This window comes from Eleutherodactylus coqui, chromosome 4, assembly GCF_035609145.1.
Source record: "Eleutherodactylus coqui strain aEleCoq1 chromosome 4, aEleCoq1.hap1, whole genome shotgun sequence".
Classification (NCBI taxonomy): domain Eukaryota; kingdom Metazoa; phylum Chordata; class Amphibia; order Anura; family Eleutherodactylidae; genus Eleutherodactylus; species Eleutherodactylus coqui.
In genome coordinates, this window is record NC_089840.1 from 277,213,163 (window position 1) to 277,238,060 (window position 24,898).

A 24,898-nucleotide genomic window follows, 5' to 3' on the forward strand; every position below is an offset into this window, starting at 1 on the left:
CCCATCAGGATGTATTCAGAAAGTGGATGGAGCAGAGCCGAGTGTGTGCGAGACGGAGAAGCGGAGTGTGTGCGCGAGAAGGAGGAGCCGAGTGTGTGCGCGAGACGGAGGAGCCGAGTGTGTGCGCGAGACGGGGGAGCCGAGTGTGTGCGCGAGACGGAGGAGCCGAGTGTGTGCGCGAGACGGAGGAGCCGAGTGTGTGCGCGAGACGGAGGAGCCGAGTGTGTGCGCGAGAAGGAGGAGCCGAGTGTGTGCGCGAGACGGAGGAGCCGAGTGTGTGCGCGAGACGGAGGAGCCGAGTGTGTGCGCGAGACGGAGGAGCCGAGTGTGTGCGCGAGACGGAGGAGCCGAGTGTGCGCGCGAGACGGGGGAGCCGAGTGTGCGCGCGAGACGGGGGAGCCGAGTGTGCGCGCGAGACGGAGAAGCGGAGTGTGCGCGCGAGACGGAGGAGCCGAGTGTGCGCGCGAGACGGAGGAGCCGAGTGTGCGCGCGAGACGGAGGAGCCGAGTGTGCGCGCGAGACGGGGGAGCCGAGTGTGCGCGCGAGACGGGGGAGCCGAGTGTGCGCGCGAGGCGGGGGAGCCGAGTGTGCGCGCGAGACGGGGGAGCCGAGTGTGCGCGCGAGACGGGGGAGCCGAGTGTGCGCGCGAGACGGGGGAGCCGAGTGTGCGCGCGAGACGGGGGAGCCGAGTGTGCGCGCGAGACGGGGGAGCCGAGTGTGCGCGCGAGACGGGGGAGCCGAGTGTGCGCGCGAGACGGGGGAGCCGGGTGTGCGCGCGAGACGGAGGAGCCGGGTGTGCGCGCGAGACGGAGGAGCCGGGTGTGCGCGCGAGACGGAGGAGCCGGGTGTGCGCGCGAGACGGAGGAGCCGGGTGTGCGCGCGAGACGGAGGAGCCGGGTGTGCGCGCGAGACGGAGGAGCCGAGTGTGCGCGCGAGACGGAGGAGCCGAGTGTGCGCGCGAGACGGAGGAGCCGAGTGTGCGCGCGAGACGGAGGAGCCGAGTGTGCGCGCGAGACGGAGGAGCCGAGTGTGCGCGCGAGACGGAGGAGCCGAGTGTGCGCGCGAGACGGAGGAGCAGAGTGTGCGCGAGACGGGGGAGCAGAGTGTGCGCGAGAGACGGAGGAGCCGGGTGTGCGCGCGAGACGGAGGAGCCGGGTGTGCGCGCGAGACGAAGGAGCCGAGTGTGCGCGCGAGACGGAGGAGCCGAGTGTGCGCGCGAGACGGAGGAGCCGAGTGTGCGCGCGAGACGGAGGAGCCGAGTGTGCGCGAGACGGGGGAGCAGAGTGTGCGCGAGAGACGGAGGAGCCGGGTGTGCGCGCGAGACGGAGGAGCCGGGTGTGCGCGCGAGACGGAGGAGCCGAGTGTGCGCGCGAGACGGAGGAGCCGAGTGTGCGCGCGAGACGGAGGAGCCGAGTGTGCGCGCGAGACGGAGGAGCCGAGTGTGCGCGCGAGACGGAGGAGCAGAGTGTGCGCGAGACGGGGGAGCAGAGTGTGCGCGAGAGACGGAGGAGCCGGGTGTGCGCGCGAGACGGAGGAGCCGGGTGTGCGCGCGAGACGAAGGAGCCGAGTGTGCGCGCGAGACGGAGGAGCCGAGTGTGCGCGCGAGACGGAGGAGCCGAGTGTGCGCGCGAGACGGAGGAGCCGAGTGTGCGCGAGACGGGGGAGCAGAGTGTGCGCGAGAGACGGAGGAGCCGGGTGTGCGCGCGAGACGGAGGAGCCGGGTGTGCGCGCGAGACGGAGGAGCCGAGTGTGCGCGCGAGACGGAGGAGCCGAGTGTGCGCGCGAGACGGAGGAGCCGAGTGTGCGCGCGAGACGGAGGAGCCGAGTGTGCGCGCGAGACGGAGGAGCCGAGTGTGCGCGCGAGACGGAGGAGCCGAGTGTGCGCGCGAGACGGAGGAGCCGAGTGTGCGCGCGAGACGGAGGAGCCGAGTGTGCGCGCGAGACGGAGGAGCCGAGTGTGTGTGAGACGGAAGGAGCCGAGTGTGCGCGAGACGGAGGAGCCGAGTGTGTGTGAGACGGAGGAGCCGAGTGTGCGCGCGAGACGGAGGAGCCGAGTGTGCGCGCGAGACGGAGGAGCCGAGTGTGTGTGAGACGGAAGGAGCCGAGTGTGCGCGAGACGGAGGAGCCGAGTGTGTGTGAGACGGAGGAGCCGAGTGTGCGCGCGAGACGGAGGAGCCGAGTGTGCGCGCGAGACGGAGGAGCTGAGTGTGCGCGCGAGACGGAGGAGCTGAGTGTGCGCGCGAGACGGAGGAGCTGAGTGTGCGCGCGAGACGGAGGAGCTGAGTGTGCGCGCGAGACGGAGGAGCCGAGTGTGTGTGAGACGGAAGGAGCCGAGTGTGCGCGAGACGGAGGAGCCGAGTGTGCGCGAGACGGAGGAGCCGAACCGAGTGTGCGCGAGACGGAGGAGCCGAACCGAGTGTGTGTGAGACGAAAGAGCAGAGCCGGGCGTGTGTGAGACGGAAGAGCGGAGCCGAGCGTGTGTGAGACGGAAGAGCGGAGCCGAGCGTGTGTGAGACGGAAGAGCGGAGCCGAGCGTGTGTGAGACGGAAGAGCGGAGCCGAGCGTGTGTGAGACGGAAGAGCGGAGCCGAGCGTGTGTGAGACGGAGCCATGTGTGTAATGTACATATAGGGGACCATATATGCAATTAATGTACATGTGGGCTGCTATATATGTGTGTATAATGTATATACCGCGTCTTGTTGGCCATGACGGTGTTGCGGTTTGTTAGCCACGATGTGGAGGCTGACTGGTCGCTCGGCTCCTATGCGGGTTGCCGGTGACACTCTGTGAGGGGTTTCCTGCTGCTGTCGGCACCCATATAGATGCATGTTGGTATTTCCCTCAGTCCCCCTCCTCCTCTGAGAGGTTTATTAGATGGTTTCTCCTCTGGTCTATCAGCAGGTACAGACGGCTGTATACTCCCCCCGCCCCCCTCCCCCTCAGCTCTCTGCTGGGTATTGCAGTTATATTTGGGCATGATGCTTGGAGCTGTCATGTCCTCCCAGTTTGCTGTGCAGCTCTTAGGCCGGCTTCACACGAGCGTGACGGGCTCCGCAGCGGAATATTCCGCAGTGAAGCCCGTCACGGCGCCCCCCAGAGACCCCATACTTACCAGCGGAAGATAGCGTGAAGACGCTTCACCGCCCACCGCCGTCGCGTCATGTGACATGCCCACCGCGTCACATGACGCCGCCGGCCGTGTCACGTGACGCGCCGGCCGCGTCATATGACGCGGCGGCGGTAGACGGGAAAGCGTTTTTTCACGTTATCTTCCGCTGTGTTACAGCGGGAGATAGCGTGAACGGACGGCTTCCATTGACTGCAATGGAAGCCGTCAGCGCGTACACCCGCAGCAAATAGAGCATGCTGCGGGTGAGGACGGGAGATTTCACGGTGCGAAATTCCACGGTGGAATTCCGCATCGTGAGCATTGAGCTATTAGGTTCAATAGAACCTAATAGCAGCGGGCAACGCAGCGGATTTTTGCCGCGAATTTACGCGGCGTAAATCCGTTCGTGGGAAGGAGGCCTTAGTTAGGTTGCTGTATATTCCCCTCCCTCGGTTATTTGCACTGTGGTTCGGTTTCCTCTCTTGCCCCCCTGGTAGGGCAGGTAGCCGGTTGAGAGATGTTTACTTGGCCTTATCAGAGCGCTAGTCTGCTTTTAGGCAGGGACCTTTCCCAATTAGCAGCAGGGTCAGTTTTCGCTCTTATCTTGTGTTTTACGTTGTTCGGTGGTGACACAGCCTTGTGTCGGTCCTCGGTGAGGTGTGCTATATATATTTGTATTGTACATGGGGGGTGCTATATATATATATATATATATATATATATATATGTGTGTGTGTAATGTACATGGGGAGGTGCTATATATATATATGTCTCATGTATATGCTGCAGCTTGTTGCCCTCGGTGAGGGGTGCCTTGTGAATGTGACATGATAAGCAGCCTTTATATTTTCTCACTGGGGTTATTTTTGCCTTGCTTTTCCTATGGATGCCATTGGGGCATTATCTAACCACTGAAGGAGTCTAAGCCACACTTACCAGATCGGTAATAGGCGGAGTTTGTTGCTTTCAGAGCATCCTCCAAGTTGTACTACAAATTGCACTCCATCTCCTCGGCTGATGAGTCTCAGAATGTGGGGGTTGTTATCTCTAGGCTGCACGGAGACCCTCAGGTCTGGGCCTTTTCTTTTCCACCCACTTCTGTAGATTTTTTTTTTTTGCTGCTTTGGGGTTGATTCCCGATGACTCCAATAGGATATCTCTGGCTGAGAGTAAGGCTAGAGGTTTGCTACAGGGTAAGTCATCCATTGAGGATTTTTACTCGGTGGGTAAACGAGACTCAAGGTAATGACCCAGCGCTACAGAGCCAATTCTGTTTTGCATTATGTGATAAGATTAAAGTTCAGCTGGTTTTGTATCCCACCCCTAGAAGTCTGGATGCAACTATGTCATTAGCCATACGGATTGGTCGACAAGTTAGAGCGCCGACTAGTGAGCAATTTTTGGCCACACCCGGGGAGTCCGCTGGTTTAGAAGAACCTATGCAATTGGTTTCATTGTCAGGTGGAGCTGAAAGAAGGTGGAAATGAGGATGCAGAGGTCGCTGCTTCTTCTGCTGCCAAAGGGGACATTTTCTTCAGTTGTGTCCTCTCCAGGGATCCAAGTCTGGAAACTAGCTGGCCTGGAGGTTAAGGGGAAGTTTCCTCTAGGCCTATAAATTTCCTGGATGTCATCCTTCCTGCTGAGATACTTCTTACTAGGCATAATTTTCCTGTGATGTTTTTTTTAGATAGTGGAGCCTTCATTAATTTATTTCACCTTGATGTGGCCAAACATTTGGGACTTTGCATTAAAACTTGGACTGCCTGATACCAATGTCAGCCATCGATTCCCATCCACCCCCTTCCTCTTGTCTCAAAGGTGTTTAAAATCTTTTGTACTTGGTGTTTGTTTAATTGGATTGTTTCATAGTGAAAATATAATTTTGTTTGTCTTTGCGTCTCTCCCTGCACAGGTGGTGTTGGGATTGCCATGGTTGAGGTTGCACAACCTGCCGGTGGATAGGGAAAAAGGGGACATTGTTAAGTGGGATACGTCTTCAAAACATAACTGCATTTCAGTAAATATTTCCGCAGACCAAGCGGTACACTTACCGAAGTTTATCAGGGAGTTTGCTGATGTCTCTTCTAAAAAAAAAAAAAGTGGATGAATTACCACCTCATAGAGAAGGGGGTTGTACTATTGATCCTGTTCCAGATTGCAAGTTGATCAAGAGTCATATGTATAACTTGTCTGGAAAGACAGACCCTCAAGCATTATATTGCTGAAAGCCTGAAGAGGAGGTAAATGTGTCCATATAAATCCTCGGTGGCAGATGATTTCTTCTTTGTAGAGAAGAAAGATGGGGATCTTCAACAGTGTCTGAATAAAGCCTCACTATGCGCTAATTTATTAGAGTTACACTGTAAGGTGGTTACACGTTACTATAGGTGAGACCATCTGATTTTTTTCCCCAAAGACCTAAGACAGATGTTAGAGAGGTTGTGGGGAAAAAAAGGGGCATTACTCTATATTTTTTGGGGTTGTCTGAACGTTCAGCCAATTTGGCAGGCCTTTTTCTCTCTTATAAGCATGGTTGTGGGGATGGGAGTTCAACCATAGCCCGAACTAGTAATCCTGTTGCTGGGGATAGGGCCCCTATTAAAGTTAGAAAACTAGTAGCACATGGGCTTCTTTCCATTAAACTACTAATATTGAGTAATTGGAGGACTTGCCACACTCCCACAATGACTGAAATAACTCGAATGATGTCAGAACATTGTACTTATGAAAACTACATGCCCATAGAAATGATGGGGCTGAGAATTTCAAGGAGATCTGGGGGCTTTGGTTTGATAACTTTCGTTTAGAAGATTTTGTACCTAAAACATAATTTTTCAAATATACAATTTAATTATATATATATATATATATATATATACACATATATATAAATAAATAAAAGGATGCATATCAACTTCTATTCCAAGCCTCTGGCGAACACCCCCTTTTGTTTGTTCTCAGTTGGAATACTGTATTAGTAAAAAGTAGATAACTTAAAAAGGATATAAATATGCTGGAATTAATGCGGTTCCTACAATCTCTTTTATCCCCTTTCATTCCCAAGTTTCCACCCCCCCCCCCCAATCCCCCTTCATATCTGTTCCATCATCTCCCCCTCTACCCAGGTTTTTCTCCCTAATCTAAGAAATAGTAAAAAGTTATCTCACCTTCTGAAGAGCTTGCGGTGCTTGTGGTCTGTACACGCATAGAAAATCAACCTCCGGTCCGTTTAGCCATCCGGTCCTGTGGCTTGTTCAATAGCAGAGAGATATGTAGGAATCCGGACACGTGAGTTGAATTTTCTTTGCTTTATTTTCGTTTTAGCTTGCATGATCAGGTACATGGTATCACGAGAGCGCGTTTCGGCGTAATGCCTTGTTCACCGAACAAGTGAACAAGGCATTACGCTGAAACGTGTTCTCGTGATACCATGTACCTGATCATGCAAGCTTAACCCCTTCCCGCTCCTGGACGTACCTGGTACGTCATGGTAGCGGGATACTTCCCGCAACATGACGTACCTGGTACGTCATGTCATTAAAGTGTCGCCGCGGTGACAATCGCGGCGACACAGCAGTGATGTCTGCTGACATAGTCAGCAGACAAGTGCTGCGTCCGGGCTGGGGACCAATCAGAGCGGTCCCTCCCCCACGATCGCTGTGATTGGTCAGGGAAAAACTCCCTGACCAATCACAGCGCAGCAGCGGACTTCGCGCTGTTTACAGTAGGGGCTCCATGTGCAAGCATCCGGTGCTTGTAGATAGAGCACCTACTGTGATAAAAAAGAGCGATTAGTGTGTAGATTAGGCAGGGAGTGCGTGATCAGTGTAGTGGAGTGGAGTGGAGTGGAGTGGAGTGGAGTGTAGTGGAGTGGAGTTAGTGATCAGTGTAGTGGAGAGGAGTTAGTCATCAGTGTGGTGTAGTGGAGTGAGTGTTAGTGATCAGTGTGGTGTAGTGTAGTGAGTGTAGTGAGTGATTGATCAGGCAGTGTAGTGTAGTGAGTGTAGTGAGTGATTGATCAGGCAGTGTAGTGTAGCAGAGTGGAGTGAGTGATCAGAAGTGCAGTGTAGTGTAGTGAGTGAGGGATCTGTAGTGTGTGATCAGAAGTGTAGTGAGTGAGCTGTAGCGTGCGATCAGCAGTGTAGTGTAGCGCAGCGTGTAGTCAGTGTATCCCTTGGTGTAAAAAAAAAAAAAAAGTTCCTGTTGTTCCCATTTCGTTACCTGTCCCGTCACCCGTTATTAGTTAGTGTAGCGTTTAGTTAGTCCGTCTAGTGTGTAGCGTGTCGTTAGTCCGTGTACTGTCAGTGTATTCGTGTGTAAAAAAAAAAAAAAAGTTCCTGTTGTTCCCATTTTGTTACCTGTCCCGTCACCCGTCATTAGTTAGTGTAAGGTGTCGTTAGTCCGTCTAGTGTGTAGTGTGTCGTTAGTCCGTGTTTTGTCAGTGTATTCGTCTGTGTAAAAAAAGAAAAAAAAAAAACACGTGAATACACCACATAAGTTTCCGCGTTCTTTCCGACCCCCGTCCCGTGGTCACCCCATCCCGCAGTGTCCAATCTAATAAAACTTTTTCCCCGTGTGCCCCATTTTATATAAATATGGCCCGCAGGAGGTACACTTCAGAGGAACTGTATGCAATCATTGCATCAGACTCGGACTCAGGTAGTGGTGATGACGACCCCACTTTTTTGGCATTCTCCGACTCCTCATCCTCATCCAGCGAGTCTGAGCTCCCTGCACCCCCGAGAAGGCGTCCAAGGACCGCCACTGACCCCAATGCATCAGATGCTCACTGGAGTACCCCGGAAGATTACAGACCCCAGATCCCTGATTTTATTGGGAACCCAGGGATTCAATTTGACACGGAAGGGCTCAGAGGGAAGGACTTCTTCAAGTTTTTTTTTTCTGAAGAGTTCATTGCCCATATTGTTACCCAGACGAATTTGTACGCCCAGAATTTTATAGAAGAAAATCCCACCTCCAGCTACGCCAGACCCGATAAGTGGACCCCTGTGGATGCACCAGAGATAAAAAAATTTGGGGGGCTTATACTAACCATGGGGCTAATAAAGAAGCCAACAATCAGGGCGTACTGGTCTACCGATATTTTGTACCACACCCCAATGTTCTGCATGGCGATGTCGAGGACGCGCTTTGAGCGTATTTTAAAATTTCTGCACTACAATGACAACCAGCTGTGCCCCCCCCCCCCCCCCCCCCAGCGATCACCCCAATTACGATCGGTTGTATAAGATCAGGCCCGTAATAGACCATTTTAACGCCAAGTTTGCCCAGGCGTATGCCCCACAGATAAACATTGCAGTAGATGAGTCCCTGGTACACTTCAAGGGGAGGCTAAAATTCCGCCAGTACCTGCCCAGTAAGCGGGCACGGTATGGTGTGAAGTTGTACAAGCTGTGCGAAAGTACATCAGGGTACACCCACAAGTTCCGTATTTACGAGGGGAAGGACACTAAAATTGAGTCCCCAGAATGCCCCCCCATGCTGGGAGTAACAGGGAAAATAGTGTGGGAACTGGTGCACCCACTATTAGACCAGGGTTACCATCTGTACCTGGATAACTTTTATACCAGTGTCCCCCTGTTTCAGTGCCTCGCTTCCAGAGGAACAGTGGCATGTGGCACTGTTCGGAAAAATCAAAAAAGCCTCCCTAAGACGCTGCTTGGGCAACTGCTCAGAAGGGGTGAGAGCCGGACCCAATGCAGCGACAATGTATTGTGCGTTAAATATAAGGACAAGAGGGATGTCCTTATGTTGATGACAATACACGGCCACAGCAGTACCCCCTGCCCAGTAAGAGGTACCAGTGCAGAGACCCCCAAACCAGACTGCGTCCTCGACTATAATAAGTACATGGGAGGGGTCGATCTATCAGACCAGGTACTGGAGCCCTATAGAGCCATGCGGAAAACACGGGTGTGGTACAAAAAACTGGCCGTGCACCTCGTACAGATGGCACTGTATAATGCCTACGTGCTGTTCCGAGGTGCAGGCCACAGGGGGACATTCCTTGAATTTCAAGAGGAAGTTATCAAGGACCTAATATTTGGGGACCAGGAGGTGGGGGAGAGGCCCAGTACTTCTGGAAGCGAGGCCACAAGAATTGTACCAGGGCAGCATTTTCTCAGTGAAATTCCCTCCACTGCGACGAAGGGAAGGACCCAAAAGAGGTGCAGAGTGTGCTACAAACAGGGGATAAGAAAAGACACCATATACCAGTGTGAAACGTGCCCCACACAACCCGGCCTCTGTATAAATGAGTGTTTTAAGATCTACCACACGTCCCTGAAATTTTAATTTTTTTATTGCCCTGACGTTTTACCCTGATGTACTTCGCACAGCTTGTACATAAAGCCACATGCTAAGTCCTTCCCTTCTGAGCCCTGCACCCTAAAAACAGTTTAGATTCACATATGGGGCATTTCCCTGTTGGGTAACATCATGGGTTACGTTTTCTCCTTCTGCCCCTGGTAAAAAATAAAAATCTGGGCCTAAACTGAGCATTATTGGAAACATGTGAATTTTTTGTTCTCAACTCAAATTGTTAAAAAAAATTCCTCAAATACCTGTGGGTTCAAACCGCTCACTACACCCCTTAAAAAATTCCCTGAGGGGTGTAGTTTCCAAAATGGGGTCAGTTGTTGGGGGTCTCAAATGCACTGGTACCTCAGGGGCACTGCAAACACTACACGGTGTCTGAAAATTATTCCAGCAAAATCTGCATTCAAAAAAAGCGCTCCTTTCTTTCTGAGCCCTGCCATGTGCCCAAACAACAGTTTACATCCACATATGGGGCATTTCCGTGCTCGAGAGTAATTGGGTAATGCATTATGGACTATGTTTTCTCCTTCTGCCCCTGGTGAAAAATGAAAATCTGGGCCTAAAGCTGAACATTATTGGAAAAATGTGAATTTTTCGTTCTCAACTCAAATTGTTAAAAGAAAATTCCTCAAATACCTGTGGGTTCAAACCGCTCACTACACCCCTTAAAAAATTCCCTGAGGGGTGTAGTTTCCAAAATGGGGTCAGTTGTTGGGGGTTTCAAATGCACTGGTACCTCAGGGGCACTGTAAACACTACATGGGGTCTGAAAATTATTCTAGCAAAATCTGCATTCAAAAAGCCAAGAAGCGCTCCTATCCTTCTGAGTCCTGCCATGTGCCCATACAACAGGCTACGTCCACATATGGGGCATTTCCGTGTTCGAGAGCAACTGGGTAACGCATCATGGGGTACGTTTTTCCTTCTGCCACTGGTGAAAAATGAAAATCTGGGCCTAAAGCTAAACATTATGTGAAAAATTGGATTTTTTCGTATTGAACTCAAACTGTTAAAAAAAATTCCTCAAACATCTGTGGGTTCAAACCGCTCACTACACCCCTTAATAAATTCCCTGAGGGGTGTAGTTTCCAAAATGGGGTCAGTTATTGGGGGTTTCAAATGTACTGCTACCTCAGGGGCACTGCAAACACTACATGGGGTCTCAAAATTATTCCTGCCAAATCTGCATTCAAAAAGACAAGAAGTGCTCCTTTCCTTCTGAGACCTACCATGTGCCCATACAACAGGCTACGTCCACATATGGGGCATTTATAAAAACTGCGGAATCTGGGTAATACATTCCAAGTTTTGTTTCTTTGCTAACTCCTACTGTTTTATATATAAAAAAAGGTTTTATATTGAAAATCAGTAGAAAAAAGGAACTGTTCTAATTTTTGATGCACTTTCCTTTAATTCCTGTAAAACATCTAAAGGGTTAATAAACTTTCTAAATGCCATTTTGAATACTTTGAAGGGTGCTGATTTTAAAATGGGGCAATTCATGGGGGATTCTGATATACAGGCTCGGCAAAACTATGTCTGAACTGCATTGGTCCTTAAAAAATTTAGATTTTGAAATTTGCTAGTAAATGTGAAAAATTACTGCTAAATTTATATACTTTGTGGAGTCTGCAAAAAGTAAAATAACACTTAAAAAATGATTGTTGTGTAAAGTAGGCCTATGGGAAATGTTAATTAATAACTATGTTGTGGTGTTTGACTTTCTATCTTACAAAAACAATTCAAAGTTTGAAAATTGTGAATTTTTCCAAATTTTCAGTAAATTTGGATTTTTTTTCCTAATAAGGACAAAATTTATTGATGAAATTTTTACACTAACATAAAGTACAATATGTCACGAAAAAACAATCTCCGAATCACCTTGATAAGTAAAAGCATTCAAAAGTTATTAGCACAGAAAGTGACAGATGTCAGATTTGAAAAATAAGGCTTGGTCCTTAAGCTCAAAATAGGCCATGTCATTAAGGGGTTAAACAAAAATAAAGCAAAGAAAATTCAACTCACGTGTCCGGATTCCTACATATTTCTCTGCTAATCTAAGAAATGTTGTAGATGATTTAGTAGTTTATTCTGAAGTCAAGTATATTTCACAATGCGATATGTGTTATACATTGACAGGTCTAGGAACGAGAAGATGTAAAGCTGTTTCTGTATTGAGTATTGAATATTTTTTATGGTGATGTGATTAAATATTTTGATTTCTTTGATGCCTGTTGTGCAACTAGAACAATAAGAATTATTGAACAGTAAAGAAACATAAACGTGCAAGATAAGGAATTTACAACTAAATTGGTGAAGGGAAAATGAACAAAGACGCAGTAGAATCCTACATGATTAACTTCTCCAAACAGGAAGGGACTTTAATTATAAACAATAATTGTTTAGAGAGACAAAGGAGAACAGGCACAATAACCCGAGACATTCAATCTAAGGCTCGCTCATCTCTAGTCACAACTTAAGGGTAAGATAGACACTTTGATGAAATCTTACTTTTTTGTAAGGCACGATTAACTTCTCCGAACAGAAGGATATTTTAATTATAAACAATAATTGTTTAGACAGAGAAAGGAGAACAGGCACAATGACCCGAGACATTCAATCTAGGGCCTTGGAATGTTTTAAACATCAAGGTCCCTTCTTATTCTTCAATACATTTTAGCAAATCTTCTCAAAGGAAAAGCACAAAAAAATTGACACCGAAGATGGCTACTTGCTCACAAAATGACTACGCAAAGGATAGAACATGGAGTCACATTTATTTCATTAATATCTGTGTGAACTGTCCGATGTACAGCAAGATGTGATTTCTGCTTGAAACAGTTCCCACATTCCAAACATGACTATGGTGTCTCCTCTGTGTGAATTTTCTTATGTTTCTTTAGAACATATTTATGTATGAAAGATTTCCCACATTCAGAACATAAATATGGCTTCTCTCCTGTGTGAATTCTATGATGTTTACCAAGATCTGCTTTACTGGTAAAACATTTCCCACATTCAGAACATGAAAATGGCTTCTCTCCTGTGTGAATTCTCTGATGTAACACAAGACTTGATTTTCGGTTAAAACATTTCCCACATTCAGAACATGAAAATGGTTTTTTCTCCGTGTGAATTCTCTGATGTCTACCAAGATCTGATTTATTGTTAAAGCATTTCCCACATTCAGAACATGAAAATGGCTTCTCTCCTGTGTGAATTCTCTGATGTACAGCAAGATGTGATTTCTGCTTAAAACACTTCCCACAATCAGAACATGAATGTGGCTTCTCCCCTGTGTGAATTCTCTGATGTTTAACAAGATCTCTTTTATTCGGATAGCATTTCCCACATTCAGAACATGAAAATGGCTTCTCTCCTGTGTGAGCTTGCTTATGTAACACAAGATTTGATTTTCTGCTAAAACATTTTCCACATTCAGAACATGAATATGGCTTCTCCCCTGTGTGAGTTGTCTGGTGTTTACCAAGATCTGATTTATTGTTAAAGCATTTCCCACATTCAGAACATGAAAATGGCTTCACTCCTGTGTGAAGTCTCTGATGTACAGCAAGATGTGATTTCTGCTTAAAACATTTCCCACAATCAGAACATGAATGTGGCTTCTCCCCTGTGTGAATTCTCTGATGTAACACAAGACTTGATTTTCGGTTAAAACATTTCCCACATTCAGAACATGAAAATGGCTTTTTCTCTGTGTGAAGTCTCTGATGTAACGCAAGATTTGATTTTCGGTTAAAATATTTCCCACAGTCATAACAAGAATATGGTTTCTCCCCTGTGTGTATTCTCTGATGTTTAACAAGATCTCTTTTATTCGTATAGCATTTCCCACATTCAGAACATGAAAATGGCTTCTCCCCTGTGTGAACTCGCTCATGTAACACAAGATGTGATTTTCTGTTAAAACATTTTCCACATTCAGAGCATGAATGTGGCTTGTCTCCTGTGTGAATTCTCTGATGTTTACCAAGATCTGATTTATTGTTAAAGCATTTCCCACATTCAGAACATGAAAATGGCTTCTCTCCTGTGTGAATTCTCTGATGTACAGCAAGATGTGATTTGTGCTTAAAACATTTCTCACACTCAGAACATGAATATGGCTTCTCCACTTTGTGTACTTTTTGATGTTCAACATCTGTTCCATAAATTGTATTTTGTTTAACAATCTGCAATGAATCAGAAGATGGAACCAGTTTAGAAAAATCAGAAGAAAGATTTTTGCTGTGAAGGACTGAGGGTATATTTGTTATAATAGGAGGCTCCTCATATGTATCTTGTATGTCACCAGGATCTTCCACTTTACAGTCTGTTGATATCAGATGTCCCTCTGAGCTCCTGGTGTCGTCATCTGCCAAGAATAAAATGGATTTTAATTATTTTAAATATATTACAATTATACTGATAGTTTATGACATTTGTATATAAAATGTTCATACAAATTGTAAGGCTTGTATTAAAATTAGAGATGAGCGAACATGTCCGTTACGGACACATCCGCACCCGGACACCGGCTTTGCCGAACACTGCAGTGTTCGCGCGTAAAGGTCCGGGTGCCGCCGGGGGGCGGGGAGATGCGCGGCGGCGCGGGCGGCAGTAGCGGGGAACAGGGGGGAGCCCTCTCTCTCTCCCTCTCCCCCCCACTCCCCGCCGCACCCCCCCGCACTGCCACGGCGGCCCCCGAACTTTTTCGCCCGAACACTGAAGTGTTCGCAAAGTTCGGTGTTCGGGCGAAAAAGGTGCGGGGCCGAACGTGTTCGCTCATCTCTAATTAAAATCTAAACATTAAAAGTTTTTCCCATTCACATGACATTGTTCATTCCATGGACAGAGGCCAAACAGTACAAAAATCACAGAGAAGTGCAACGCGTTTTGGATGGCTTATAAACAGATTTGCCTTCTTTTTCAAGCCTGGAACATAGAGATATAAAGCCCCCATATGCTTCCATGCTTACTTTATAACCAAACCTAGAGGCTCGCTGTTGCCTGCAAACTCCTCATCCAAGTAAGGGCATTCTCTGTTTTCCTGTAAACCACCCACTGATCACTGGGTGAATCGCTGATGTGCTGGACATTGGGAATATGAAGATACGTATCCTTGATGTTGATGGATAACAGAAACTCCTATGGTTCCATGTATGCAACGACAGATCTCAAAAACTCCACCTGGAACTGTTGAACCTTGACATATTGATTTAACCTCTTCAGATTCAGAACGGGTCGGAGAGTGCCGTCCTCCTTGAGTAACATGAAGATTGGAATAGAACCCCCTGCACTGTGCTGAGGGGAAACAGGGACAATTACACCCTGAGAGGAGAGTGTGTATCACATAAACCAAAGCATTGGTCTTTCAAGGAGATGACCGGAATTCTGGAACTGAAGAAGCAATCTTGGGGGCGGACGGAAAACTCTATGGCATAGCTCAAAGAGATGACCTCCCTCACGCAGATGTCTGAGACATGGGCAATTTAGTAATAGGAGAAGTCATCTTCCTACTCTGACTGCCATGGTTGGGAACAGCCATACACACAGAAGATTTAGTACATGCTGATTTGGAGTATAGTGGTCAGGGACACCAGAACGGACATGGTTTGTAGGAGAGCCTTTGATTTTGGTCTTGCAAGGATATTTTGTGATTCAAAGTCCGGGGCCTGGAGCGGCAAAAGAAACAAAACTGAAGCCTTTTCTTCTGTACAGAACCACACACGGCTGACTTTGCTTTGTGGTAAATGAGAACTCTTACCACCAGTAGCTTAGAAATAATATCTGCTGGTCACGAATGGGCGATGAAAATCAATGCCACCTGGGGTAAGGACAAAGGAGAAGGAGTCCTCCAACATCCCTATGGGCTGTAGCCACGTGAGACACAGCTGTAAGGAGGCCTGTAAAAGAGAAAATGGAACTATTTCCCAAAGGGAAGTCTTCATACCACACAGAGGTATGCCACGCCAAGGAGCATCTGCTAGGGGGCTCAGTATAGGTAGAGAGGTCCCGGTAAGAGGTTTGGGAGTTACGTGAAGAAAGGTGGTTGTAGTGGCGGTGGGGGTAGATGAGAGGGAGGAGAGAATACTTACCTCAGTGGAGAGAATACTCACCTCACCGCCATAGACCATAGAGCTCAGGGACTCTAAGCTAAAATGGATTAGCTGGTTTCTGCAGGAGGTATATAGCTGGTAGGAGGAGCTAACAATTTTGTTTTGCTTAGTTTCCACCACCTAGCGGCAGTAGCTATACCCATGGTCTTCAGCTTTGTCTCCGAATGAAATAGTCGAGAAATCAAGTTTTTTTTATTAGAATGATAAAAATTGAAAATAAAATAAAATTTAAAAAAATCTACAAATTGGTATCACTACATCCAAAAAGGTCTACTTAGGTCTCTATCAGAAAAAAAACTATAGGCAGTGGAATAATTGCATTATTGTTGGTCACTCCAAGAAAAAAATTGAATTAAAGCTATCAAAAAGTAATATGTTACCAAAAATGGCACCAATGCAAACTACAGGTCACCCCACAAAAACCGAGCCCTCACACAGTCCTATCAATGGAAAAATGATAAAAATAATACAGATGAAATATAATAATAGAAAGCCATTATATTTTCTAAAAAACTTATTTAATAGAGATGAGCGAACTAACTCGTTTCAAGTAATTACTCGATCGAGCACCACGAGTTTCGAGTACTTCCGTACTCGGGTAAAAAGATTCGGGGAGCAGGGGGGAGCCCTCTCTCTCTCCCTCTCCCCCCCCACTCTCCGATGCAACCCCCTACTCACCCACGGCGCCCCCCAAATCTTTTCGCCCGAGTACGGAAGTACTCAAAAATCGCGGCGCTCGGGCGAAAAAGGGGCGTGGCCGAGTACGCTTGCTCATCTCTATTATTTAATGTTTAAGCATTACTACATATAAAGAACTGTATGAATTTAGTATCCCTGTACTCGTACTGACCCTCAGAATTAAGACATATCATTTTTACTGCAACATGAAAACCGTAGAAATGACGACCACCACAACCAAGGGGTGCAGCTGTGGTCCTTTCCCAATTCGCCCACTTTTTAAGAACATCGTAAGTTCATGTCCCCTTGGGGGGGCAAAAAAAAATAGTAAGAGTAAGTTTAAAAAAGTTTTACTAATCATTAAAAAAAATAAAAAATAATAAGTAAAAAAAAACTTTTGCTACATCTATATATATAAAATTGAATGTATGCGTGTGTGTCTGTCTGTCTGTCTGTTTGTCCTTTATGCGCTACTACACCATTCATCCGATCGCCATGAAACTTTGGGAAATTGTTTAGTACACTCCTGGGAAGATTATAGGCATAGTATATCTATCCTATGATAAATGGCGCGCGTGCGAGCGTCGTCGACAGTTACGACCCCCCCCCACGTAGATCATTCGATTTCCATCATTGCCACTAATTCTCTCACTTCCCAATGTAGTAGAAACATGAAATTTGGCATGAGCATTGATTATGTCATAAATAGGAAAAGTTTATGGGTCCCAACCCGATTATTTAATTCTAAGCGCAAAAGAATTAGCGTCCAAATTTTACGCACAGAATCTAATTCTCTCACTTCCCGATGCCATAGAAACTTCAAATTTGGCATGAGCATTGATTATGTCATAAATAGGAAAAGTTAATGGGTCCCAACTCCATTTTTCTTATCTAAGCGCAAAAGAATTAGCGTCCAAATTTTACGTACAGAATCTATTTCTCTCACTTCCCGATGTAATTCGGCACGAGCATTGATTATGTCATAAATAGGAAAAGCTAATGGGTCCCAACTCGATTATTCAATTCTAAGCACCAAAGAATTAGCGTCCAAATTTTACGTACAGAATCTAATTCTCTCACTTCCCAATGTCATCGAAACTTCAAAATTTGGCATGAGCATTGATTATGTCATAAATAGGAAAAGCGAATGGGTCCCAACTCAATTATTCAATTCTAAGCGCAAAAGAATTAGCGTCCAAATTTTACGTACAGAATCTAATTCTCTCACTTCCTGATGTCATCTATATATATAAAAATGTCTGTCTGTCCTTTATGCATTACTACACCATTCATCCAATCGCCATGAAACTTTGGGAAGTTGTTGAGTACACTCCTGGGAAGATTACTGGCATAGTACAACTATCCTACGATAGGTGGCGCACGTGCGAGCATCATCGACAGTTATGCCCCCCCAGACAAAGATCATTTGATTTCCATCTCAAGCACGAAAGCAAAAGGCATTACGAGCAACGGGATGCGTGTTCAACTACAAAATGATGCATCCGCCGAACGTTTCGCAAGACAATTGCTGGATATTGAGAATCCTGAGGTAAAATGACAGCTGTGCTGTGATTGGTTGCTATTTCTTATACTGCTATTTCTTATACTGCTGAGGTAACATGAAAGCTGTGCTGTGATTGGTTGCTATATATTATACTGCTGAGGCAACATGAAAGCTGTGCTGTGATTGGTTGATACTTCTTATACTACTCAGGTTACATGAAAGCTGCGCTGTGATTGGTTGCTATATATTATACCTCTGAGGTAAAATGAATGCTGCGCTGTGATTGGTTGCTATTTTTTATATAGCTGAGGCAGAATAAACGTTGCGCTGTGATTGGTTGTCATTTCTCTTTCTGCTGAGGTAACATGAAAGCTGCGCTGTGATTGGTTGTTATATATTATACCACTGAGGTAACATGTGAGATGCGCTGTGATTGGTTGTTATCTAGATATATAAAAACAAATGTATGTATGTATGTCTGTCTTCGCAGCAACGCGCGACGGGTAAGCTAGTTTATAATAAAATAATCTAAATAATTAAATGAAATATATATTCGGTGTCGCTGCGTCCGTAAAAGTCCGGACTTTTAATATATTATATATATATATATATATATATATATATATATATATATATATAAATAAATTTGCCCTTGTAGTAATCATGCTGACCCGTAGAAAAAGATGTATGTTGTGTATGCTATAGAAGACGCACTCAAAGATGGCGGAATTTAGTTATTTTTCCCATTTCCCTCCACTTAAAATTTTTAGAAAGTTTTTCAGTACATTATATGATATATTAAATAATATCACTGAAAACTACGAGTCATCCTGCAAACAGCAAGCCCTCAGACATACATGTCAGGGATAATAACAGAGTTATTCGTTTTTAAAAGGGGGAGGAAAAACAGATAATAGATGTAAAAAAAGGGCTGCGTCCTTAAGGGGTTAATATGGATTTTTAAAAAGCTGCTATTTAGAGTCTCCATGTGCCGGACTGATAGTTTTACTTTTAATTTGATTAAAAATATTCCCTTAATTTTTTTTTTGAGCAGCAAATAGAGCTGAGCGAGCACGTATCGTTTAAGGCTGATTCTCGAGCAAATATCGGTATTCTCGAGTAACTGATTACAAATGCGGAGGGGTGGCAGGGGTGAGCAGCGGGAAGCTAGGGGGAAAGAGAGATCTCTCTCACTCTCCCCCCCCCCCACTGCGCCCCCACATTTGCTCGGATGAGTAATCAGTTACTCGAGAAGAACAATGCTCGCTCATCTCTAGTAGCGAATAATGAAAACAATGTGAACATTGTCTTTGGCTGAATAAGGGAATATACAGCTGAAACCCCGACAACACAGACTCTTCTCTACATGTAGTCTCACCTGGGGGGTCATCTGTAGGAATCCCCTCCTTACACAGCTGATCCCCCCTCAGATGTGTCTCTGTAGCATCAATAGGGATCAGATCTTCCTCCAGTTTCACCAGCTGTGAAATAAATATTGTAAAAGTCATCACACAGTTGGAGAAGTCGTGTGGAAGGTTTTATATGGCCAGAAAAGGTCATTAATTAGTATGAGGAGCCGGAATGACATGACAGCAGTAGTGATCTGGGCCAAATAGCTGCAGGTCTCCTGTATAACTCCAACCTGTTGCTTCTTTATTCCAACCAGAAGTCTCCAGAACCAGAAAATAGTGATAAGATGCGGAGATCTAATGTCTGCGGTCGGCTGTAATCCTGCCATCTCCAGCTTTCTCATTACACAAGTATCAATCATATAATAAGACTGAACATAAGACCTTCCCAGCCGTCCTACAGACCAGAGGAGAGATTTCATGAGACCTTCTCTCTATCTACCTGATCATCCTGTGGAAGAAGAGGACGGGGACATCTCTCCGCTGCTGTTCTCTTACTGGATCTACCTGCAGAAAACACAGACAGCCACTGAATTCATTCTCTACATACAAATAATAAAGGCCGTGTGGATTTAGTCCTGTCTATTACCTGGTGATGAGGGGGGCTGGTGGTCCTCCATCATGATGTCCTTGTACTGATCCTTGTGTCCTTCTAAATACTCCCACTCCTCCATGGAGAAATAGACAGTGACGTCCTGACATCTTATAGGAACCTGACAACACAATGATACTGTCATCACCCAGACACGTTATACCGCCATAGCGTTACTGTATAATGTCCCAGCATTTCCAGCAGTATCACCTCTCCAGTCAGCAGCTCAATCATCTTGTTGGTGAGTTCTAGGATCTTCTGCTCATGGATCTCCTCTAGTATCAGGGGGTGGGGTGGAGGCCCTGTGATTGGGCTCAGGGGTCTTCCCCATCCATCAGACACCGGGGCCTGACAGCCATCACTAGAAGTCTCCTTCACTACCGTGTAATCCTGTTTATGGGGAGACACATCCATAAATATCACTGCAGACATTCCCAGAGTCCTTCATGTCTCCAGTTATGGCCAACAATTATTAAGATTCTCCTCACATCTGTGTTCATCATCTCCGTTGTTCTACTCAGTCACAGGAGCAGAAGAACAAAATGATCAGAGTTTTGGTTCTGTTAGATGACAGACAATAATGACCCCCAACAACCTCCAGTTGCCTTATAGTAGATCTGTTGGGTTTCCGTCATTCTTCCAGAACAACCGGCTGTATTATTTTCCCGGCATTTATGATGAATCAGCAGTAAATCCTCTGCCGTAGATGTGACCAGAGACTGACATAGATAAGAATGATGGAACGTGACGTCATCCCCAGAATCTCTCACCTCTCCTGTAAGCTGGAAGAGTATCTCTAGGGTGAGGGTGAATATACTCTCCGCCATCTTGTCCCGGTTCCTCTCCATCCTTGTCGGGTCAATCAGGAATATTATCTGATATAGAAGATATCAGCCGAGGATCCTGATCGGAGAGAAGATGAGACAATGTAAACCACCCCAAATCTCTGGATTATAGGGGATTCAAAGACGGCTATAAATAAGGGTGTATTCACACGGGCGATTTTCAGTACGATTTCTGTACGTTGCGAGATGAACAGAAATCACACGTGAAAAGAGCCATTATTTTACGTGAGCGATTTTTCTCTCGGACTGAGAGTTAGAGATATCGCAGCGTGTCTTATTTTTGGGTGATTATTATCGCTCATTATTTCCTATGTAACTATAAATTTGCCGCACCCTGGCGTGCTGTGTGATGTTTATACGAGGCATTGTGAATGTTCTGTTTTACTCTTAGAACAACGTGCTATCTTCACACACGTAAAAATCTCATGCGCAGCGCTGCCTATTTATGACAAATCGCAGTCAAAGGCAAGAATGCAGGTCGGTGAGTTCAGTATCGGTCTGAGTTTACTGGATCAGTTTTGCAGGCGCCAATGTAAGTACAGCCTAAGGGTACATGCGGACAGATGCTTACAAAGTTGCGCCCAAGATCCTCGGCACTTGGCCATCCCATCCATGTGCATCCGATGTGCGGGACACCACACAGTGACAGGTACTGTTCTCAGCTGAGATTCGGACAAGAACGGGACATGGTGGAATGTATTTTCACTTGGAACATTTCTCCAAACAAAAAGCTCCAATTGAATCCCCCCCTCAGATGAACGGGCGCTGCAGTCACCTGATTTTGGTATCGATTTTTTTTTTATATGACAATAGATGAAAAAGCATCGGTGTGCGTGTGCCCTAAGGATGATAAACACAAGAACTCGGTAAATAATGGGATTTTTACCGCAGGGTTTGATGAAAACAAAACTAATATTCATACATATATATTTATGTCCCCGGAGTGAACATGAACCTGTGAGGCTATGATCGCTCTGATAATACACGGCTATACTTCTGTACTGCAGTGCATCATAGCTTATCCTAGTGATCACAGACCCGGACGCCATTGACTGGCATTCATTTGCCATGGAAACCCATTGGCCCTCCACGTTTACATGGTTCTCCCTCTGTGAACCTTTTACATGCTGCGATCAACATTGATTGTGTCATGTAAGGGGTTAACTGCTGGCATTGATGTTCTCACCGATCCCGGCTGTTGCAGCGCGAGGCCAGCAGTAAGTTATAGCCTTCTTCAGCTGCGGATGATGGGGAAGCAACTTCTGTGCCGGCACCATCCATAGGGTGTAACTGTTCATCCAATCACAGGAGCCCCTTCTCACCCAGTGTGTACATATAAGCCGCGGAGCAGGAAGGGGTTAACCAGGGGATTTATGACGCTATGAAGATACATGTTATCTGTGATAGGGGTCAATCATTATTAATCAATAACCTAACATAAGAAAGATAAGGAAACAGTGTAATAAATGTGACATTAGTTATTTGGTTATATAATGTTATGTATTATATGTAAAACATTCCGGAAGTTGCTAGTAGAATTTGGATATAGAATCATATGTAAAAAGGTATATTCAAGCGTTTATTTGAATATTGATTTTAAAATACTAAATGTATGATTAATTAGATTTTATTCAGCTATCTTACTGAATACCAACTTACCAACTTTGTGCTGACTCCCAGTAGGTGGCTGGACCAGTTTTGTCTATGTGAAAAGTAGAAACAATGTCCCCTCTTTTGATGTGCAAATTGCTGATGAACTTTGAAGATTACACTTCTAGTCAAACGAGAAATGTAATTAACAAAAGTAGACAGCCAAGAGTATCACACTGTAACTGTTTCTATGTCTACTTCAAACAGTTTTGTTGATACCTTTTGTTTAGAAAAGCTTGTTGATTTACAGTTGCCAAAAGTACTTTATAACCAGGCATCAGGTAACATTTAGCTTGTTGATTTACAGTTGCCAAAAGTACTTTGTAACCAGGCATCAGGTAACATTTGGAAACGCCTTCTTTACAACTTGCATATAAACTAGCAATGTACAACAATAAACAGAATTCATTCTGATCACTAGACGGTCTTATGTGTAGTGGTTATTATGGTTCTCTATGAGTACTCTATATAATATTTCCTCTTAATTTGGATACAGGCAACATTCGCATTACGGTCTGCGTTCCAGACCCCCCACAGTTTATTTGGCGCCCGACAAGTGGGGCAGAAGCTAACTCCTTACCTGCAGCCGATACCTGACGACACTACCTGCCGACCAGCCGGACGAGAGGCCACGGGACCCCAGATCTACAAAACACCGGTATACAGTAAGCTCTTGACTTACCACTCAAGCTCTGGGCTCTCCTGACTTCAAGTCTCGTGTCGACAGGGGGTGAGTTGCTGTATGTTATATAGGACGCTTCTGCCTGTTATTTACGGTGTTCTTAGTGACCGTGCTAGACGGAAGAACCCTTGTGTGTATATTGCCATGTTGCCTGTAGTAATTGTTGAAATCTGTACGTTGATAGTCTGTGTCGTGTTAGCCATAATTTGCTTTTACTGAGTCTGTTATAATATCACCAGAAGTTCCCTTAGAAGAGAGGTCTGGTCTCCCCTAACCCCCCCCCCTTAAGGAGTCCGTAAAACTATTCCAGGACCAGGGGTCCTTAGTGTACTGTGTGAAATAGAAGCCTGTGTGAAATAAAAGCCTCTGTGAAATAAAAGCCTGTGTGAAATAAAAGCCTGTGTGAAATAAAAGCCTGCGTGAAATAGAAGCCTGTGTGAAATAAAAGCCTCTGTGAAATAGAAGCCTGTGTGAAATAAAAGCCTCTGTGAAATAGAAGCCTGTGTGAAATAAAAGCCTCTGTGAAATAGAAGCCTGTGTGAAATAAAAGCCTCTGTGAAATAGAAGCCTGTGTGAAATAAAAGCCTCTGTGAAATAGAAGCCTGTGTGAAATAAAAGCCTGTGTGAAATAAAAGCCTGTGTGAAATAAAAGCCTGTGTGACAAATAAAAACCTGTGTGACAAATAGAAGCCTGTGTGACAAATAGAAGCCTGTGTGACAAATAAGGTTCTGTGTGCCATAAGCTGTGTGAGAAAGGGAAGGGGGAGACAAGTGTATAAAATATAGAAAGATAGGACTTAGAAAAGCAGGAACCTTTAACTATGAGTTCTGGCAATAGTACGGGAAAAAGCATGAAAGATATCAGAAACGCCGGTCTAGAAAAAGGAGTAGAGGCCATAATAAGATATAGCAAAAACGTAAATGTAGAACAATGGGATTGTGCACCGAAGGATGACGGCATACTTGTGTACTCATCCCCGGTGCCAAACCCGGCTAGGATGTACCCGGTCCTACCAACCGCGGACAGCTCCGACATTCTTCTTGACTGTCAGGATTGTCCCAGGTGCGGACAACAAAACCCTTTACGAAGACAAATGGCTTTAACTATGTGTAGACGGGAAAAGAATGAAACTATTGAATGTTATTTTGGTAGGCTGGGAACGAAGGCTAGGGACATTGGTTTCACCCTCTGTGCAGATGAAGTGTACTACCCAATGATGTGTGAGGTGTTCATGCAAGGCATCGGCCCATCATTGGCAGATAAAGTAAAGGCATGTACCCCCGGCTGGCGACAAGCCAAGCCCATGGACTTGTATAAAAAGGCAGTAGGGTTTGCTATGGATGAGAAGCGCCCTGTAGCGGCGGTTAAATACTATAGCAACCAAGGGGGGAAGGTGCAGTTCCAGGACAGACCCAACAGAGGAATACGTAAGTGTTATAATTGCCGCAAGAATGGCCACCTGGCCAAGAATTGCCCTTGTCCCAAGAAACCTCATGATCAGGAGACAGATCAGGGCACCACTCCCAGCGGCGACATCGCACCGCATCGCCCGAATCTGTCCCAATGAAAACCACTATCGTTTGTCTTGTAAGTCTTGTTGTTATGTAAACTAATCTTTGTTGTACGTCTTAGTGTTCTTGTAATGTCTAATTTCTAAGTGTAAGAAAGTTATACCCCACTCACATCTGTGGGGGTTCAAAAGAACAATGCACGGTAATAATAGTTGCTATCTGGAGTGGTGAATATAAGTATGTGGGTGGAAATGGGCATAAGTTGTATTATGTTTGTCATTGGGTAGCCTATTCTGAGCGAATTGTGTAAAAACCGCGGTACTAAGAGTTTTTCTTATCTATACATAATTCGCTCATTATTGGAAGTCTGGTGTACAGTAAATACAATCCCAATTTCTACTTCACATATTATCAGTCCGTATAGGAATGAGAAAAAAAAAAAAAAAAAACCCCTTAG

The 24,898-nt window shown here is 45.7% G+C and overlaps 2 protein-coding genes and 1 pseudogene across 2 annotated transcripts in view; 1 reads left to right on the forward strand and 2 right to left on the reverse strand.

Moving 5' to 3' along the window:
* Positions 1–24,898, forward strand: part of LOC136626716 (zinc finger protein 27-like) — a 659,137-nt gene that overhangs the window by 560,623 nt on the left and 73,616 nt on the right. The window lies entirely within an intron of this gene.
* The window catches only part of LOC136624514 (zinc finger protein 585A-like), a 37,064-nt pseudogene continuing 24,347 nt past the window's right edge, over positions 12,182–24,898 (reverse strand).
* On the reverse strand, positions 15,957–20,653 carry LOC136624460 (gastrula zinc finger protein XlCGF66.1-like). The gene is made up of 6 exons (XM_066598439.1): positions 20,523–20,653; positions 19,963–20,142; positions 19,750–19,873; positions 19,603–19,667; positions 19,130–19,232; positions 15,957–16,009 (listed from the first exon to the last, which is right to left on the reverse strand). The coding sequence occupies exons 1-6, from the start codon at positions 20,598–20,600 to the stop codon at positions 15,978–15,980; spliced, it is 582 nt and encodes a 193-aa protein (XP_066454536.1). The 5' UTR covers positions 20,601–20,653; the 3' UTR covers positions 15,957–15,977.

Coding starts and splice junctions, on each gene's coding strand:
- LOC136624460 (XM_066598439.1), bottom strand. CDS start 20,600: ATGGAGAGGAACCGGGACAAGATGGCGGAGAGTATATTCACCCTCACC. Junction 19,874..19,962: donor TTGAGCTGCTGACTGGAGAG/GTGATACTGCTG, acceptor TTGTGTTGTCAG/GTTCCTATAAGATGTCAGGA. Junction 16,010..19,129: donor TCCTACAGATGACCCCCCAG/GTGAGACTACAT, acceptor TTCCATTGATAG/GACTGTGTGAGGGCTCGGTT.